At 53.8% G+C, this 18,453-nt stretch overlaps 1 protein-coding gene across 30 annotated transcripts in view; it reads left to right on the top strand.

The window, feature by feature from the left end:
- WNK2 (WNK lysine deficient protein kinase 2) overlaps window positions 1–18,453 on the top strand; it is a 116,186-nt gene that overhangs the window by 83,316 nt on the left and 14,417 nt on the right. For 14 of the 30 annotated variants that reach the window (XR_011531730.1, XM_070590544.1, XM_070590542.1 and 11 more), the window contains 6 exons: window positions 1,815–2,638; window positions 2,925–2,994; window positions 5,370–5,458; window positions 5,554–6,245; window positions 16,558–16,772; window positions 17,692–17,880. Coding sequence is in view for 29 of the 30 variants with exons in the window: in XM_070590544.1 (XP_070446645.1) it covers window positions 1,815–2,638; window positions 2,925–2,994; window positions 5,370–5,458; window positions 5,554–6,245; window positions 16,558–16,772; window positions 17,692–17,880 (2,079 nt within the window). In the remaining variant the exon portion in view is untranslated. The remainder of the gene's footprint in view (window positions 1–1,814; window positions 2,639–2,924; window positions 2,995–5,369; window positions 5,459–5,553; window positions 6,246–16,557; window positions 16,773–17,691; window positions 17,881–18,453) is intronic. The other 16 variants (XM_070590550.1, XM_070590548.1, XM_070590547.1 and 13 more) reach the window with 3 other exon arrangements.

Raw genomic sequence — 18,453 nt, 5'->3', positions numbered from 1 at the left:
TGCTAAACTTAACCACTAGGCCACCAGGGCTGGCCCCAAAATCACTGTCTTGAAGAGCTGTCTGCACCCCCATGTTGACTGCAGCATTATTGACAGTAGCCAAGATATGGAAACAACTTGTGTCCATTGATGGATGAATGGATAAAGAAGATGTGTATATACATACAGTGGAACATTATTTAAAAAGGAAGGAAATTCTGACACCTGCTACAACATGGATGAACCTTGAGGACAGTGCTCAGTGAGATAAGCCAGTTATAAAAGGACAGATAGTGTGTGATTCCACTTCTGTGAGGGACCTACAGGAGTCAGACTCAGAGATGCAGAGAGTGGAGGGTGGTTGCCCGGGGGCGGGGGGGGGGGGGGTTTGCTGATCAATGGTATCGAGTTTCAGTTGTGTGGGATGAAAGGGTTCTAGAAGCCTGCTGTGCAACAGCGTGCCTGCAGTTGACTGTACTGTATTGTGCACTTAACATTTTGTTGAGAGGGTAGATCTCCTGTTGAGTCTTCTTACCACAATAAAACAAACAACAAAGTCACGTGAAGATCACATTACACCCCAGGATGACTCAGGGAAGGTAAGAACCCCCAGGGGTGCTCAGAGGCTGCTCTGGGAGGGGAGCCCGTCAGCACCCTCTCCTGAAGGCTGGAGCTCCTGGGTGCAGACCCAGCTGATCGCACAGGCACACCCTCGCTTGTGTGTTTGTGTTAGTGATGTTCTGAAGTGGCAGCAAGCCAGTGCACACCAGCTGCACGATGGCTCCTGAGTCGTGGGAGAGTGGTGGGGCGAACCAGTCTACAGACACGCAACGTGGATGCCTCTCCCGGGTGCAATGGTGAGAGAAGCCAGACGGGAAAGGATGGACATGGTATGAGTCCACCGATGCAGAATTCAAAATCAGGCACAACTGGACTCAGTGTGCAGAGCACGTGCTCGCAGGGCAGCCACGTGAGAACAAGCGTTGTGAGAGTCAGGGTCCCTTTGCCGGGGGAGGGACAGCACGAGGCAGTCTGGGGTCCTGGCACTCTCTCCCCTACTTTTTTTTTGGTAAGCTTTTCATTTTTGTTTTATGCATTTTGTTTGTAGTTTTAAAAAGACAAAGCTGTGTCTTTTTTTTTAAAGTGGGCTCAAAGGCCAAGTAAGTCTGGGAACCCCAGCCCCCTGCATCCTCCACTTGCTGTGCCCAGTCCGAGTGCATGGAGGCTCTGACGGGGCTGGGGGTCATGTGTGGAGCTGTGTCCCATTGCTGGGTTCCCAGGTCTCTCCCCTGAGGGCCCTTTTCTAGGCCTGCAGGACGCGGGTGCTCTGAGCGGCTGACCTCACCAAGCGTGGCATCTGGCTCAGGGGGTTCCTGCTCACTCTGGGCAGGGAGTATGTATGCTTGCTCGTTAGACCCCCGAGTTGTAAAAGCTCATTTTACAATGTTGTGGAACGGCTGGTGCAATGGACACCAGGGCCAGGAGCTCACCTGGCGGGTGGGGGCCTGGACGGACAGGCAGACAGGTGGCAGGTTACAGCTGATGGTTATGCTGTAGAACAGTCAGAATGGTGGGGGTTGGGGGGAGTGGGTGCTAGCTCATATGAAGGGGCCGCTGCCGGCTCAGAGGCCTGAGGTGGGAATCAGGGCCTCGGCAGACCCGTGGAGGCATCCCAGATAGGCCAGCGCACGCGTGCAGCCGGCGTCAGAGAAGAGGAGAGAAGACCAGCGTGCGGGCTGCCGCTGGCTCACAGAAGACCTCTTTTTGGCCAGCAAAGTGCCAGGTGATCAGGACCAGAGTAGACCGGTACAGAGGCTTCTTCCCGTTTCTTCTAGATTCAGCACCCTGTAAAGACCAGCTGTCCTTGAAGGACACACCGGGCTTCCCCGCCGGTCCGCAGCTTCTGAGCCAAGCAGGCCCAAGGGACGCCCCTGGTGGCGCACCAGCCCCTTTGGTGCCATCTTCCCCTCCCGTGACTACTGTGCCCCAGGACGCGGCCACACCAACAGCCAGCCCCAAGCCAGTACCAGCAACGGGGTCTGCCGTGCAGGCAGGGGGCCCAGGGACCCTTCAGGGGCTGGCCAGCGAGCGCGAGACCCTTCAGCCTCTGGCAGAGACTCATGACGCCCAGCCTGCTGCACAGCCCCTTGGCGTGGGCCGAGGGCCTTGTGCCCCACCTCCAGAGGCTCCCCGCCTCCCCACAGGTCTGGGGGAGCCCGCCTCAGCCAGGGAGGCCAGCACCCAGGGGGAGCCCTTGCTGGCTCTGGCCCCCGTGCCCAGCGTGCCCAGTGGAGGCCCTCAGCCCGGCCTGGGCCAGCCCCTACCCCTGCTCCCTGCTGCAGTGGGGGCCGTCAGCCTGGCCCCCACCCAGCTCCCCAGCCCCCCGCTGGGGCCCACCGCTCCGCCACCGCCGCCCTCGGCCTTGGAGTCGGACGGGGAGGGCCCGCCCCCCAGGGTAGGCTTTGTGGACAGCACCATCAAGAGCCTGGACGAGAAGCTGCGGACTCTGCTCTACCAGGAGCACGTGCCCACCTCCTCGGCCTCAGCTGGGACCCCCATGGAAGCAGGGGACCGAGACTTTGCTCTGGAGCCCCCGAGAGGGGACCGGCCCCAAGTAGAGGCCTCCGGGGGGGACGCAGCTGTGTCGCCCCAGCCTGTGGTGAGTAATGGCTTCGCCCAGGGGGCAGGGCCTGGACAGGTGTCCAGGCTGTGGCAGAGCCACCCCCCCAGTATGGGCCGGCCTGCTCTCAGACCCACACCCGACTCCCTGCACGTGGGGACTTGGGCATGCGTGTACAGGGTCGGGACCCGGCCAGGAGTGGCCGCATGCGTGGGTCGCCCAGGATGGGCCTGTGTGGAGTGGGCAGCGGGGGAGGATTCGCTCGTCAGCTGCACACGTGTCAGCGAGGGAGGCTCATGGCTCTTCCTCTCTGTTTCGTCCTCAGTTGGAAAAGTCAGAAACGGCCCCTGCACGAGGGACCACGTGGGAGCAGGTGGCGTCTTCACCAATGACAGGTAATGAGCCCTGGGTCACCAGCCCGACCTCCCATGCAGGAGGTGCCACCAGCTTTCCCTGCTCTGGAACGTTCTGCATCTCCACCCTGCGTCCCCCAGCATCTTGGGTGGGACCAGACGTGCAGGAGCTCGTCACGACACCTGAGTTAAAACCCACTGAGTTTTAGCACAAACCGTGTATTGACTCCCCAAGGAGAGAAAGTCCTCTGTGGAAGCAGGTGGAAGCCCTGTTGACTGGGTGACCGGGCGTGATCAGGGACTCTCCCGCCCCCACGTGCTCTCCACACATCCTGGTGGGCGTCCCCAGCCCCCCGTTTCTTTGGAAGATTATAAGATGCTCGTGGTGACTTTGCTCAGGGCCGTCCTGCAGGTCCTGAAGCAGATTTCCTCCTGGCTCCTGGGCGTTGTGCGTCTGTGGGAACTCACGCTGTGACTCTCGTTTCTTTACCTGACTGAACACTTGTGTCTTCCGCCCAAGGGAAGGGGTCTGACCTTCTGAGGTGTGGGTTCCTTCTCAGCTGGAGTTTCTTGGGAGATTAGCAAGATAAGAATCCAGGTGAGCGTCGTCACAGGACCCAGGGTGTGCGTCAGCGGCAGGCACAGCCCCCCAGGTTGCTGAATGAGGGAGTGAGATGCTGGACTCTGGCTGGACCCCTGGATGCTGCATTCGCTTGTAGATGCGGCACTTCAGAGGGCCGGGGGCAGCTGGCTCTGGAGTCAGACGCTGTAGCACCTGATATTAACCTGGGGAAGCTGCAGGTTGTGGGGTGAAGCAGGAGCTTGCCATGGAAGGGAGAAAGCAAGAGGTTGCACCTGACTGCTCACTCCGTCTCCTGGCTTCTATGTGTGAGACGTGCACCGTGGGCCCCTTGTGCTGCGACAGTAACTTCAAGTGTGGGAGCCACTCCAGAATCCGCTCCTAGGGTGCAGAGCTCGTGGGGGAACTCTAAGGAGACAGGCTCTGGTTTGGAGAAGACAGACTTTTCTGGCTGTCAGCTGTCCAGAAATAGGAGTGTGATTGGTAGTGAGCCCCCTGTCCCTGGAGGCATTCGAAGAGAGGTCAGATGCTCCTCACCCCAGGCATGTGAGGAGGGGTGTCAGGCATGGCCTGTGGGTGGGGATGCATGACAGGCAGGTCTGGGTCACCCCAGGAATCGGGGGGGCAGCTCGATCCCACAGCCTGGCTAGAGGCTCTGTGGGCCCATCATCGGCCACTGCAGCCTGTTGGTCCAGCTTGGGGCTGCCACGCAGCCCTGCCTGCCCACAGCTTTCTTTTGCCATGTGCGGGTCTCACTCAGGCCAGGGCTCCCACATATCAGCTCCTTCTGCTCTGTCATTTGCTCTTCAGAGCAGCCTTGGAAAGCTGGTCAGAAATAGCACGTGTCCCCCCTCTGTAGCGGGGGAAACTGAGGCAGCCTCACATGACATAGACCTTCCCTGGACACTAGAACAGCAGGGTTAGGAATCCCACACCCAGTCGCCCAGTCAACGGCGCTTTCACCCGTTTCCACAGAGGACTTTCTTTTCTTGGGGTGTGAACACACGGTTTGTGGTAAAACTCAGTGGGTTTTAACTCAGGCGACATGATGAGCTCCTGCATGTCTGGTCCCGCCCAAGATGCTGGGGGATGAGTGGTGGAGATGCAGAACGTTCCATGCACGTTGGGGGTGGCCCTGTTGTTCTGATCCTTCCAGGACCTACAAGACCTTTTTAACATAGTATGTCAGGGAGAGACAGGTGATAGAGATGGCAGGTGTGACAGGTGACACCATCAGGTGATAGGGATGGCCGGTGAGACAGGTGACACCATCAGGTGATAGGGATGGCCGGTGAGACAGGTGACACCATCAGGTGATAGGGATGGCCGGTGTGACAGGTGACACCATCAGGTGATAGGGATGGCCGGTGTGACAGGTGACGCCATCAGGTGATAGAGATGGCCGGTGTGACAAGTGACACCATCAGGTGATAGGGATGGCAGGTGCAGCAGGTGCAGCAGGTGACATCTTCAGGTGATAGAGATGGCAGGTGACACAGGTGACGCCATAGGGTGATAGAGATGGCAGGTGCGACAGGTGATACCGTCAGGTGACAGATGGCAGGTGCAAGAGGTGACACCATCAGGTGTGTAGAGGGCCTGGCTGTGCCTGAGGGACCTGAGTGGTGTGGGGTTAATACCTCCTCCGTTCCCTGGGTTCTAGGATGTCTCCTGTGAAGTGACTGGGCTAGGGTATTTTTAGTTTTCCTGGCTCCTGTGTGGGCATATGCAGCTCCTCCCTGCCCGCTGCCCTGCAACTGCAGTTCAGCTCGGCCCTGAGCCATTCCTGCCTTTATCCTCCGCACCAGCCTGAGTAACAATTTTGACATTCCTGCAGCAGAGTCGTCTTTGAGCAGCACGCCGGCTCCGCTGGGCCCTGACAGACGGCTGGTCTCAGATTTGCCTACCGGGCCCAGTGCCCCCCAGGTAGGAAGTTTTCTCAGATGTGATGCTTGGCCAGTTGGTGGGGTTTGCTCTCTCTGGTCTTCACGTGGAACCTCTTCCTTTCCCTGTTTCTCGAGGATGCCCCTGCTTCTGCCATCCCTGCACGTCTGCAGCCCACAGACCGGAGCGGTGGAGTCCTCGGGGAAACCTCAGCTGAGCCCATGCAGAGCTACTTGGGCACGATGGCAGAGGGCGGCCAGGCCAGCCACCCCCAGACGCATGGTGCCCTGGCCTCGGGGTCCCCTCGAAAGTGGCCAGTGCAGCAGGATGGCAGCTCGCCAGCCAAAACCGTGGGCCGGTTCTCAGTGGTCAGCACCCAGGACGAGTGGACCCTGGCCTCCCCACACAGCCTGCGGTACTCAGCCCCGCCCGATGTGTACCTGGACGAGGCCCCCCACAGCCCCGATGTGAAGCTGGCCGTGCGGCGGGCGCAGACGGCCTCCTCCATTGAGGTCGGCGCGGGTGAGCCCGTGTCCAGTGACTCCGGGGATGAATGCCCACGCAGGAGGCCCCCTGTGCAGGAGCACGCCTCCCTTCCTGGCAGCACGGGTGGCATGGCCAGTGACTTCATGAAGAAGGCCACCGCCTTCCTGCATAGGTCCTCACGGGCTGACTCCCCAGGCCCCGAGACACCCAGCAGGACGGGCGTGAAGGTCCCCACCATCAGCGTGACCTCCTTCCACTCCCAGTCGTCCTACATCAGCAGTGACAACGACTCAGAGATCGAGGATGCTGACATCAGGAAGGAGCTGCAGAGTCTGCGAGAGAAGTAGGTCCTCTGGGTCGGAGTGGCAGGCCTGCACAGGGCCTGGGCCATGGTGTCAGGGTGGCGCCGGGCAGCTGAAGTCCAGGTGCTGCTTAGTCTCAGTGACGGGACTGAGGTGATGTCCCTGCTGTCAGTCAGCCTGGTCCTTGATCTCCAAGGGCTCAACTCCCTCCTCCTGTGGCCGTCCCCTCATCCTGTGGCTGTCCCATTCCCCTGTGGCCATACCCTCCCCCTCTGGCCGTGCCCCCCTCCTGTGGCCATCCCCCCCCTCCTCTGGCCGTCCCCTCCCCATCTGGCCCTCCCCTCCCCCTGTGGCCGTCCCCTCCTCCTGTGGCCGTCCCCTCCCCCTGTGGCCATCCCCCCCTCCTCTGGCCGTCCCCCCCTCCTCTGGCTGTCCCCTCCCCTCCCCTCTGGCCCTCAGCAGGACGGCCCTGGGGTGGCTCACTCTTCCCCAGCAATTATCACCTGCCTGCACTGTGGCTGGGGATGCTGAGATGCAGCTGCACCCTGAAGTCCCCCTCGATGCAGGAGACGCGGTGTAGTTACTGAGGTTGCACAGGCCGGTGTCCTTGGGGAGGAGTGGCCGTGGGCTGAGAGCTCTTGTAATGGACCCGAAAATGGAGAGGCGCACGCCTCCGCTCCCCATGGTTTGCTCAGGGGCTGTTCATGTGTGGGGGAAGAGCGCCTCATAGCCCTCTTCCTGCCCCTGGCCCCTGCCCCTGTCCCTGGCCCAGCGGCACCGCTGTCTTGCCCCCAGCCACACTCACCCCTGGCCCCTGCCCTGCCCCTCAAGCCCCCCTCCACTCTCCTTCCGCAGGTGGTCAGGAGCCTCAGGAGACTTGCCGATGCTTATAGTCTCCTCCTCCTGGTGCTCTGCGACAGCTGAGGGCTGGGCCGGGGTGGCCATTGAGGCACTTGGGTCCAGGGAAGGGGGGCATGAGGGGGACCCTTCCAGGGCAGAGGTGGGGCTCGCTGTGCACTCTCAAGGGGGTCATTCTAGGAGCCCACGGTCAGCAGGAGCAAAGGGGAATTGGGGGAGCAGGGACAGATGTGGCCACCTGCCACTGTGAGGGTTGCTATGGGGGCAGGAGGATGTGAGGGCAAGAAAAATCAGGGGGGAACTGCTCTGAGCTCTGAAGAGGGTGTGGCCCGAGATGGGGGTGTGGCCTGGAGGTGAAGGGGCAAGGCCTGAGATGGGGCGGGGCCTTGAGGTGAAGGGGCAGGGCGTGAGATGGGGCAGGGCCAGGAGGTGAAGGGGCAGGGCCTGAGATGGGGCAGGGCCTTGAGGTGAAGGAGCAGGGCCTGAGATGGGGCGGGGCCTGAAATGGGATAGGGCCTGAGATGGGGCGGGGCCTGGAGGTGAAGGGGTGGGGCCTGAGATGGGGCGGGGCGAAGGGGGAGGAGAGGGGGAGAAGCATCTCAAAGGAAAGGATTCTGTGAGGCAAGAAAGACGGAACTCAAGGATGAGAAGCCCAGGCTTTGCTGCTGGTAGGAGGGCCATGCACCCCAGTGGAATGGGTGACCGTTTAGAAGGGGGTGGGAGATTTTGGACCTGAATTGAGGGGATTTGGTGCCACTCGATGGGAAGCAGGGTTGCTTGCAGCAGACCCTCTGGTTGCTGTGTGAGGACACAGGTGCCCATCAGCAGCACTGGGGTTCTTAGAACCCCAGGAGCCCCGAGTTTTGAGACGCCCACTGCAGCTCGCGGAGCAGGGTGGGAGGAGAGGCTGGGTCTCAGGGCAGGAGCCTTGGAGTGGGGTGTCTCCTGAGTTCTCCTGTGTCAAGAGCTCCCTGGCTGACCCAGGGTCCCACTCCCCTAGCTTTCACCTTGAAACAGCCCACCCTGTCGGAAGCGAATCTGGTGCAAGAGCAGTTTGCTGTTGTCACCTCAAAGTACGTTGACTGGTTGTTTTACTCACAAAATGAATCTGTTTGGAAAAAGCCAAAGAATGGCAATTCGGGATGTGTGTATTGCGGCAAACCACAGGCAAATCCAGCAAGCAAAGGAGAGGAATGTTGTTTCATACAGAAAAAGGAGCAAGAAGGAGGAAGTCGGGAGGGTTGTTTTGAAGGAAAGTCCGTTGCAGGGAAGCGAGAGTTCAGGGTGAGGAGGGTTCTCGTTGGCCGAGTTGCTGGGGTGGCCGATTTCCTCCAGGAGCTGCAGTGTACGTCTTTCCTCTTGGGGCCTCTAGTTGACCATTCTTTCCTGTTGATGATTCTTTTTCTTCTTTTTTTGTGAGGAAGATTGTCCCTGAGCTAACACCTGTGCCAGTCTTTCTCTATTTTTATGTGGGAAGCTGCCACAGCACAGCTTGATGATCAGTGCTAGGTTTGCACCTGGGATCTGAACCTGTGAACCCCAGGCTGCTGATGCAGAGCTCGCAAACTTAACCACTAAGTGCCACCGGGCCGGCCTCGATGGTTCTTCTTGTTGGAGTCTGTAACTAGCTATCTTCCTGAAACTGACCTCCAGTGGTACTGTGAGGGAGCTCCCCCTTCTGGCCTCCTGACTCCATTTTAAATGAGGTTTTCCTGTATTAATTTTCACCTTTTCCTTAGAGCAAGATCTTTCTCCAGGGGCTGGCCCCATGGCCGAGTGGTTAAGTTCGTGCGCTCCGCCGCAGGCGGCCCAGTGTTTCGTTGGTTCGAATCCTGGGCGCGGACATGGCACTGCTCATCAAACCACGCTGAGGTGGCGTCCCACATGCCACAACTAGAAGGACCCACAACGAAGAATATACAGCTATGACCGGGGGGCTTTGGGGAGAGAGAGGAAAAAATTTTTTTAAAAACCTAAAAAAAAAAAAATCTTTCTCCAAAAGCATCAGTGATCAGCAGTCAGGTTCTCTGCATGTAGTGGTTTGGTCCCTAGGTGCCAGAAAGGACCTTTTCTGGTCGTTGTGTCCCATGTTGGAAGGAAAGTACATGGGGGTTGAAAACCATTTAGGCCACTTTTGAGTAACAAGGAGGGTTAGGAGGGAGAACTCTCAGGCATTTCCCACCTAAAGTCTATATTTCTCCAGGATGTAGGCGTTGGAGATCACCTCAAAGTGCTGAGCCAGCATCTCCTTATTGGACACATCATTTTCACAAAAGGTTTGGCAGGCAACAAAATACAAAACTTAAAATAATTATACAAAACAGAATTAAAAGTAAAGTTACAATTCCAAATGTGTGATGGTCCTAAACTAGGAGCTCAAACCTGAAGGTAACCAGCTAAATAGAAGCTTGATGGGGTGGACCAATGAGAGAGTGGACACAGGATGGTAAATAGAGTACGAGCTCATCAAACAGAAAGAATTAACTGAGCACATTGTGAAGACACAGCACAGGAATAAACTTCAAACGATAGCTGATGACCTGTTTGCAGAAATAGCAAAAGCTTCGAAGATGTATTAAAACAGTATTGATAGCTCAGAAGAACTATTTGAGAACCAAACGTGTTATCAATAATAAAGCCTGTAAGGTTGCAAAGTTAGTGACCATGAATTTGGATAAGAACTCAGAGTCAGTTAACAGTCCAGGTGAAAGAAAGATTTCTGTGACTTATGAAAAGCAAAGGAAAAGATTAATTTGTATGGGGTCACGATGAAGCTGTTTCTGAAAGGCCATAATCAAAATGAGAGGTTTCCTTGTTTTGCAAGGGTTTGAGAAATGCAGACATGGGCATTGTCTTTCCACGAAAGAGAAAGAGAAGCGACAGTGAGAAAAGGGTATACTGGCCTGGTCCAGTCTTCTGGGGAAAGCTGTCTGTCTCAGATGTCAGCTGCTTCTCTTCCGAGTCAGCTTGATCTGGAGGCCCCCGGTGTTTATTCAGGACCAGAGGTCAGATGGAGCCTTCTCTAGCGGTGAGATGTGTACCCAAGGCTCAAGGCCCTGAAGTTTGGCTGCCATCCAGCTAGTGAGGAGGACCTGGTGTAGTCCCTTCTAAAGAGATTTCAAGGGCAGTAACAAAATTGGTAATGTTAGTTTAGAGAGACACAGCCAGACATTAAAGGAAACTGGAAGAATTTCGATCCAGTCCAGCTTACAAATACCTGACAGAACCTTAAAGACAAATAATAGCACTTGAATTTACTCTCTACACAGATGCAAGCATAATTTCCCTCCCCACAATTACCCCCTTTTTATAGAAAATAATCATAGAATATATCTGAGTCTGTATATCTCTCTCAAATGTGACATTCCTGTCAAAGCCTTGGTGATATAGCCAATATTTCCAATTGTGTCCTATTATAAGGAGAACAGATTTGCATTAAATTTATACAAACACACATATTGACATGAAAAGAATACTTTCTGAATTCTGGAGGGATGAGGTAGGGAGAAAAAGATAAAGATACATTTTGTTGTAAAGATACGTTTTGTCAAAGGAGAGGAGAAAAGAGGTCCTTTAAATCCAGTTCAGTGTGATGATCTTAAAATGATCAAACACTTGTATTCTAGAATCTTTGACAGAATCTTTCCATGAATTTCTCTGAAGATAAAACATTTGCAAAAGCATCAGAGTAAAACAATAACTGTCTGTAAATGACAGACTTAAAAATAGCGATGATTGAGCCAGCCCTGATGGCCTAGTGGTTAGAGTTCAGAGCTCGCTGCTTTGGTGGCCCGGGTTCTCTTCCCGGTTGTGGAACCATACCACCCGTCTGTCAGTAGCTGTGTTGTGGCGGTGGCTCATGTAGAAGAACTGGAAGGACTTAGAACTGGGATGTACAACCATGCACTGGGGCTTTGGAGAGAAAGACAAAAGAGGAAGATGGGCAACAGGTGTTAGCTCAGGGCGAATCTTCCGTGCAAAAACAAAATAGCAACCGTTAAAGATCTGACAGAGGTTTATTATAATATAACTGAGAAGTGAATGTAGTCATTTCTGTGACATACATTTTAAAGTTATGGCTGATAACATTATACCAGGGCATATCAAAATTTTAGGAATTTTTATAGAATTTCTAGAACATCTATCTTAATAACGTTCACCTATATAGTGTAACCTAAGAAGGTTTATCATCATTTATTTGACAATGCCTCCCATGTAATTTGACACATCAAATAAGGCTAATTAGTTTGACATCTCCTTTTTTATAAGAGAGAACAAATCCTTTGAGAAGTCCCTGGGTCTCTCTGAAAATTACCAATGTTACTTTCAGGTCAAAAAGACTTTAATTTAGAGTTTGATGTTTGGAAAGTGTGTCAAAAATATCAAAAAGTTTTGGACATTTGACCAAATCAGATCACAGAAAATTATGAAACAATACTTAGTTATTCATTTAACCAACGTGACAAATTTCAAAGACAAATATAGAAGGTTACACAACTACAAAAACCTTAGCTCTTTTTAGTATAAAAGACTCAACTTTTAACATAAAGCACAGGAAATAGTTCTGGTAAAACACAAAAAGGTAAAGAAAAACCTTTTACAGTCTCTTATCAGGAGCAGACCAGTAGCCCCAGCAGACTTTGTCCGTTCTGTAGAGGAAAGAACATTAAGCTTTGGTTTTACGTCTACACTGTTGATAGTAAAGCTTATTTTGAAACCTTTATAGCAATTTTATTTAATCTTATCTGCCTTTATCACATATAAAATTTCTTTCCAAAGATTCCTGGTTCACAAACCTTCTAGAACTTTCGTTTTACATTCAGATTTGGTCCTTTCTTATTCTGGCAACCGTTTTACTTCCGGATAAAATTGCTTCCTCTCTTATTTTTTTTCCGACAAATATATCTGCATACCTCATATCTTTTTCTTGCATCTAGTAGTTTTAATCACATATGTTAATTAGAATTCTTAACCCTTAGAATCCTTGATTCCTAGTGAAAACTAAGAACATAAGCAATTGTGGACTAGCAAATTTGTAAATACATTTTATAATTTTTAGAACTATATCCCCTTTTAAATAGTGCAGTCTTTCAATTTGGCACAAGACGTGGTTACTAACAGACTCAGTTTATCTTCAGTTTCTCTACAATGGGAAGCCAAAAGTAGATAGACCTGTGTTCAGTAATTAATGTTTTAGTATTTTATACTGTTTGGAAAATGATCCAGGTACTCAATGAAATTCCATCATTTAATTTAACTTAGCAAAAACTCTGAAGTTTGAAGTTACTGAAAAGATTTGGGGATGTTATTTTTAAGCACGCCTACCATAAAACATAATTATTGCACCTAAAAACTTTTATCCCATTTTCATCTATCTAAATAATTTTTCCCAACAATTATGTTTAGATTATTCACAGAAACTTCGTGAGGTATTAGACAAAGTTAGCCATGATTTCAGGCGAATTTTCTTGTTGAAAAATTTTGGACCAGAGGTAATATGAACTTATTTGACCAATAAAACCATGTAGAATAAAAGTATTATATTTAATGTTGATAACTCTAGAGACACAACTGTTTCAATTAAACCAACAAACTTAAACTAGCTTTAATTATGAATATTTTCCCAGATCACATGAACCTGAAAAGATTAGTTTCTATTCTATTCTGAGAATTTTTAGGAATACTTTATTTACATAAGCACTTGCTTTTCATTAAGTCAATTAAATAGAGCTCTTTTACAAGTTAATTTTGGCACTGCCACCCAGCAGTAGAAAAATATCATAGACATACGTAACACATAGACAGACACAGAGACCTTACAGCTTTTGTTTTGAAAGTTTCAGCCACGTACAAAGTTGAAAGTAATAGTTGGATCCAAATTGTGTTTCTGGCAGATGGACGAAGTTATGGTCACTTGCTCAGATGACCAGAGAAGCACTGGAGAAAAAGGGGGGCTCAGATAAAGGAAAAGGGGTTAGAAGAGGTTTGAGGAAGGAGCAGAGAAGCAAATCATCTAGGTACCGTGTGATAGAATGTTGAAACACCGAACATGGCGTGTCCACTGGTAATCAGCATTCAAGTGCTGGTGTCGTAAGTAACAAAGGGAGATGTTCTGAAAGTGGTGCTTCCTCATTAGACTAACAAAAATTCAGTTTGCTAACAGAAAAGTAAAGTACTTTCTCAGAACTTAATAAAATCAGTAGAAATTGTTGATTCAGAAACAAGATGGAAATACACTGAAGAACAAGTTGTGCGCCCTTATCAAAACCTTGTAGACTCTCCTGGAAACTCTTTACACAGAGAAAAAAGATTCCCGTCGAAGGGCTTCCTTTCTGGGAGCGACTTGGAAGGACCTGCTTGAACTTGAGCAGGAGGTGCACTGTGGATTCTGTCAATGTCAGCTGCGGATTTTGCCCACAGGGAGGTGGGCTGACTAGCAGATCTAGTAGGAGTAAATGGCGGGTGTCTTTAAAGTTAGTTTTAACATCATCAGTGATAAAACAAATAATAAAAGATGTTGTAGGGTCATTTAATTTCTCCAGCTGGCTATTTGGTTATTGCTGTAGCTGCTGCTATCAAATTCTAGAATTATTCCCTTTTTTGGGAGAAAGAAATTCCAACATGATACCTGTCTAGAAAGTCTCGGCCTAATAAATGAATAGGGGCAGAGGAACTATGGAGAAAGGATGAGTGTCTCTCAAAGGGGCTGAACAAAGGGAGTAGGTTCCGAGGCAGGAGCTTGAGCTTATGGGAGATTCCCACCCTGTGGACCATTTTAGTGCCCGAGCAGCGGCTGCTCTCCAGCAGTGGGGTCGCGTGCGCAATCTGAAGAGTTGTTTCTCCGGTTGGGAATGGTCCCTGGAGTTCCTTGGAGCCCTGTAAGTTCAGTGAGAATTGAAATGGGGAAGCTGAGGGTGCAGAGGACGTGGAAGCAGTGCAGAAAGGAAGGAGGAAGCTGGCATCAGAGGCGGGGCCTGGGCGTGAGACAAAACCGTGCAAGAGGAAGAGTGGCCTCGGAAGCTGTTTTTTCTTCCCTTGGCTTTTAGTTTTGGCTAATTTAGAGAGGGCATCTCGTAATGAGGCAACTTAGAGTTCTGTGCACGATGAGGAGCTCTGGGTACCAGTCGAAATAAACATACCGTTCGTTTTGCTTAGTTTCAGAGCCACGGTCTTCCAATCCAGTCTGGTTTTAAGAAAAGCGAGTTTGGGGAGATGGAAAGTTCCCCCTGGCGGCCGTTGCAATTCTGGTCTGCTCGTGGTCAGTTTGGCCCACTTAGTGAGAAACGTGCATGTAGGGGCCCACAGTTCTTAAACATGAGCCTGGCTGGGGTACCTGAAGGAGGGCTGCCCTCAGAACATTTAGATGACTGAGATCCCAATTCTGAAATTCCCTCTGAAAATGCAAGAAAGTTGTGGAGTCCTAGCCCCATCCCCAGAGGAATCTAAAACAGAAGGAAAGTTGCTGGATTCCCAGCCCTGCTTCCAAAAGGAAGTGAAACCAAAGAAAAGCTCCTGGGTTGTCAGCAAACCCAAGCCCCAAAGGAGCTGTGCTGCCTCCAGAAAACACAGCCTTGGTCCTGGAAGACAGAGTCCCACCCCCGAGAGGACAGGCCTCTCCAGATCCCGCAGAAAGTGTAGAGCTCAGAACACAAAAGGAGGGAGCGCGGATCGGAGAGGAGACAGACCACACTGAAAGCAGATGCCACTCACAGAAGTGACGAGCACAGGGCCTTCGGTGCGCGCGTGTCACTGGGTTCCGGGGTCGTTGTCTCTCAGGCATCACCTCCTTTGGATTCTACTTCTGATACTATGTTTGTCAACTTAAAAAGTAAATCAGCCAGTTGTTTACGCACAAAATGAGTTTATTCAGGAAAAACCAAAGAATGGCAACTCGGGGTGTGCTTCTTACGGTGGACCCTAGGCAACTCCAGCAAGCAAAGGAGGGGAGTGTTATTTCATAGTGAAGAAGGAGGAAGGAGAAGGAATTTGGGAGGGTTGTTCTGAACGGAAGTCTGTTTCCGGAAAGCGAGAGTTCAGGGTGAGGACCGGTTCTCAATGGCCGAGTTGCTGGGGTGGTTGATTTCCTCCAGGACATGCAGTGTACGGACATCTTCCTCTGGAGGCCTGTGATGGACAGTCCTTCTGTAATTGACCTCCAGTGGTACTGTGTGGGAGCTCCCCCTTCTGGCCTCCTGACTCCATTTTAATTTCTTTTTCTTTGTGAGGAAGATTGGCCCTGAGCTAACATCCATGCCAATCTTCCTCTACTTTCTATGTGGGACGCCTCCACAGCCTGGCTTATGAGCAGAGTAGGTCCAGGCCCGGGATCGGAACCCACGAACCTGCCAGAGCGGAGTGCGGAACTTTAACCACTTGGCCACAAGGCCAGCCCCCAGACTCCGTTTTAAATGAGGTTTCCCTTTATTAATTTTCACGCTGTTTAGAGAGTCGTTTTTCTAAAACAAATCCGGCAGGTGTTCAGGAGGTAAAATCTGAACTTGCTTTCTTATGTCCAACCGTGAAAAACACCTGTTTCCTGTCTCTCACAGGGGAGATGGGTCTCGGGTGAGGCTGAAGGGCCAGCCCCCTGGCCGGGGTGGCCAGGGCCCATCAGACATGGCTGAGGGGCTGGCATCCAACCCAGCACCATGGGAGTCGCAGGAGGGAAGGCCAGCGAGCGAGGGAAGTGGCCAGGGTCTCGGCCAGCGAGCCCCTGAGGGAGGCTGGCAGGGACCACCTGACCCTTCCCTGGCTGGTTCTAGAAACTGACCTTGCCCACAGCCAGTGATGCCACCCACGTCTTCACGGCAGCTTCCCATCCATGAGACCTGTCAGCTCCACTCTGTGCCCGGGCGTAGTGTTGCCTGTGGGGATCAGCCTGAGTGGGAGCCCCATGGCGGGGAGGGCTGGAGCTGGAGCCCCAGGTCTCTGGCTGATAACACACGTCTCGTAGACGTGCTCGTGCGGGCGTCCCCTCGCCTGAGATGCCTCTCGTGCTCTCTGTTCCCTCGCGTGGAGGAAAGAGCACTTATTTGCCTAATACGCGGAGGCAGCCTCCCAGTTCTGAGCAATGATTATTTTTCTCTTCACCTGTGTTTGTGTGTAGCGTTTGTATTGTGAGCATAAATGTGTGAGGTCTTCCACACACACACCCCCCCCCAACCCTGCCACCAACCACCACTAAAAAGCACAGCAGGGTTACGAGTCTGGATATCTGAACTCTTGCATCTCTAGGCTGGCCTTCATGCGCTGCTGTGTCCCTGGGTGTGTTAATGCCAGAGGCCCCCAGTGACGCCCATTGGTTTAGATGTAATCAGAAAGTGGCGTTTAAATGCCCCTATGTCCCTTCCGAGGGGCCTGTCTGCCCAGGCTGGCCTTGGGCTGCCCGCCTCACTCCTCGCCCATCCTGCCCATCATGGGCTCTCCTAGAGGGGCTGCGTGTGTTGCAAATGACCCAATGTCCACCTGCCCTCCCTCTTCTCTCCCCTCCTGCAGGCACCTGAAGGAGATCTCGGAGCTGCAGAGCCAGCAGAAGCAGGAGATCGAGGCCCTGTACCGCCGTCTGGGGAAGCCGCTGCCCCCCAACCTGGGCCTCTTCCACACGGCGCCCCCTGCCGGCCGCCGGAGAAAGACCAGCAAGAGCAAGCTGAAGGCAGGAAAGCTGCTGAACCCACTGGTGCAGCAGCTCAAGGTCGTGGCCTCCAGCACAGGTTGGCCGTCGCCCTCCTGGCTGGCGAGGGGCAGGGCTGGGGACTGGAGGGGAGCGGGGCAGCTCCAAGCAGGGGCAGCTCAGACCTGGAAGAGGCGTCTCGGGTCTCCTTTCACTGGGGCCAGGAAGCCTTTGCAGTCCACCGAGGGCCAGGGCCTCTGCCCCCCCATGCCAAGAGGGAAGGACTGAGGGGCAGGCACCAAAGGGGTGCTCCATCAGGAGGAGAGGGGCCCCCGGCCGTGCGTGGCTGCACTAAGGGAGGAGGCGCAGGGTCTCCAGGGCTCGGGGCTGCTCTCCCCACCTGCTTCTCCCTGCAGGGTGCTGCCTGAGGTGGCTCTTCCTCTGGCCCCATTCTTAGGCATAGGCCGCCGGCTGACAGTGGGGGCAAGCAGCTGCCTTTGGGGGAGGGGGAGGATGGTGAGGACCACTGGGCCTGTTAACCACGATGCCTGGCACTAGGGGTGCACGCTGACCCTGAGCCCCCCACTCTGACGCAGTGAGCTGAAATCCCCAAGTGCTCCAGGCGGGAAGCTGGTGGTGAGCTGACCGTCAGCTCTCCCTCTCGGTACTGCAGATAACCTGCAGGGTATGTGTCCACGGACTGCAGAATTAGACAAAGTCCATGCCAATTCCTAGAGCTAGTTAGAGAGAGGAAGCCCACAGGCCCCCTGAGCCCAGGTGTGTGTCTCCGGAGGAGCCATGGGCCACTCGGCATGTTTGCACGCGCACCTGGCCTGTCCCTGGCAAGTGATGGAGACGGCTGCTTTTCTTTCATTTTCCCGACATCCTACACGGGGGATGGGCCGCACGCCCATTGCCCACAGGGACTCAGCTTCCCCAAGGTCACCCAGCAAAGAGCCGAGGGGACGGCCGGTCTGTCCCGCCGCGCCTCATCGTGCCTGTCCCCCTTCTCCCCCCAGGTCACTTGTCAGAGTGCAGCAGAGCCCCGCCTGCTAAGGACCCTGCCCATGCCGGGGCGGGGCCCGCGGCGGCTCCACACCCGAGTGGGAAGGCAGTTCAGACCCAGCAGCCCTGCTCCGTGCGGGCCTCCCTGTCTGCGGACTTCTGCTCCGGCTTAGCCAGTGACGGAGGCGGAGCGCACGGCCCAGGTGACTCCCAGCTTGCCGTCCCCAAGCATGTGCTAGCCGCGTAGGGCCCGAGTGGCGTAGAGGGGACGCGAGCTGGGGCCAAGGCTGCCAACAGCTTCTTAAAGAAACAACAGTAGCCGTAGCCTTTGAAGGAGGCGTGGAGGGCCCGCCCCTCACAGGTCTGGCCGTGAGCGGCTCTGAGGGAGGCTGCTTTGCTAGAGCCGGCCTGGGGAAGGTGCCAGGACCGCCGAGAGGTCAGACGCGCGTCTGCGGCGGGCCCTGCGCCGGTTCCCAGGCACTGGCCCGCCCCACCCCACCCTGCTCCCTGCTAAATGTGGGTCCTTCCGTCAGGGGGCCGGCTGGGAGGTCGAGGGCACAGCTCTCGAGCTGGGAGTTTGGCCTTGAGGAGGACGTGCTCGTCACCGCTGCCGTGGACACAGCAGCTACGCGAGGAGGTGTTCCACCCCCACCATCTCTGTCCCAAGAACATCTCTGCCCCCCCCCCACCCGCCCCGCACGCTCTCCCAGGGGCTGCTTCTCTTCCGCTCCAGCGTGCCTCCTTTCTGTTATGTGGTCCGTGGCCGTGGTCCTCGG

This window comes from Equus przewalskii, chromosome 22, assembly GCF_037783145.1.
Source record: "Equus przewalskii isolate Varuska chromosome 22, EquPr2, whole genome shotgun sequence".
In the NCBI taxonomy this organism is placed as follows: Eukaryota; Metazoa; Chordata; class Mammalia; order Perissodactyla; family Equidae; genus Equus; species Equus przewalskii.
This window is presented reverse-complemented; position numbering and strand designations above follow the sequence as displayed.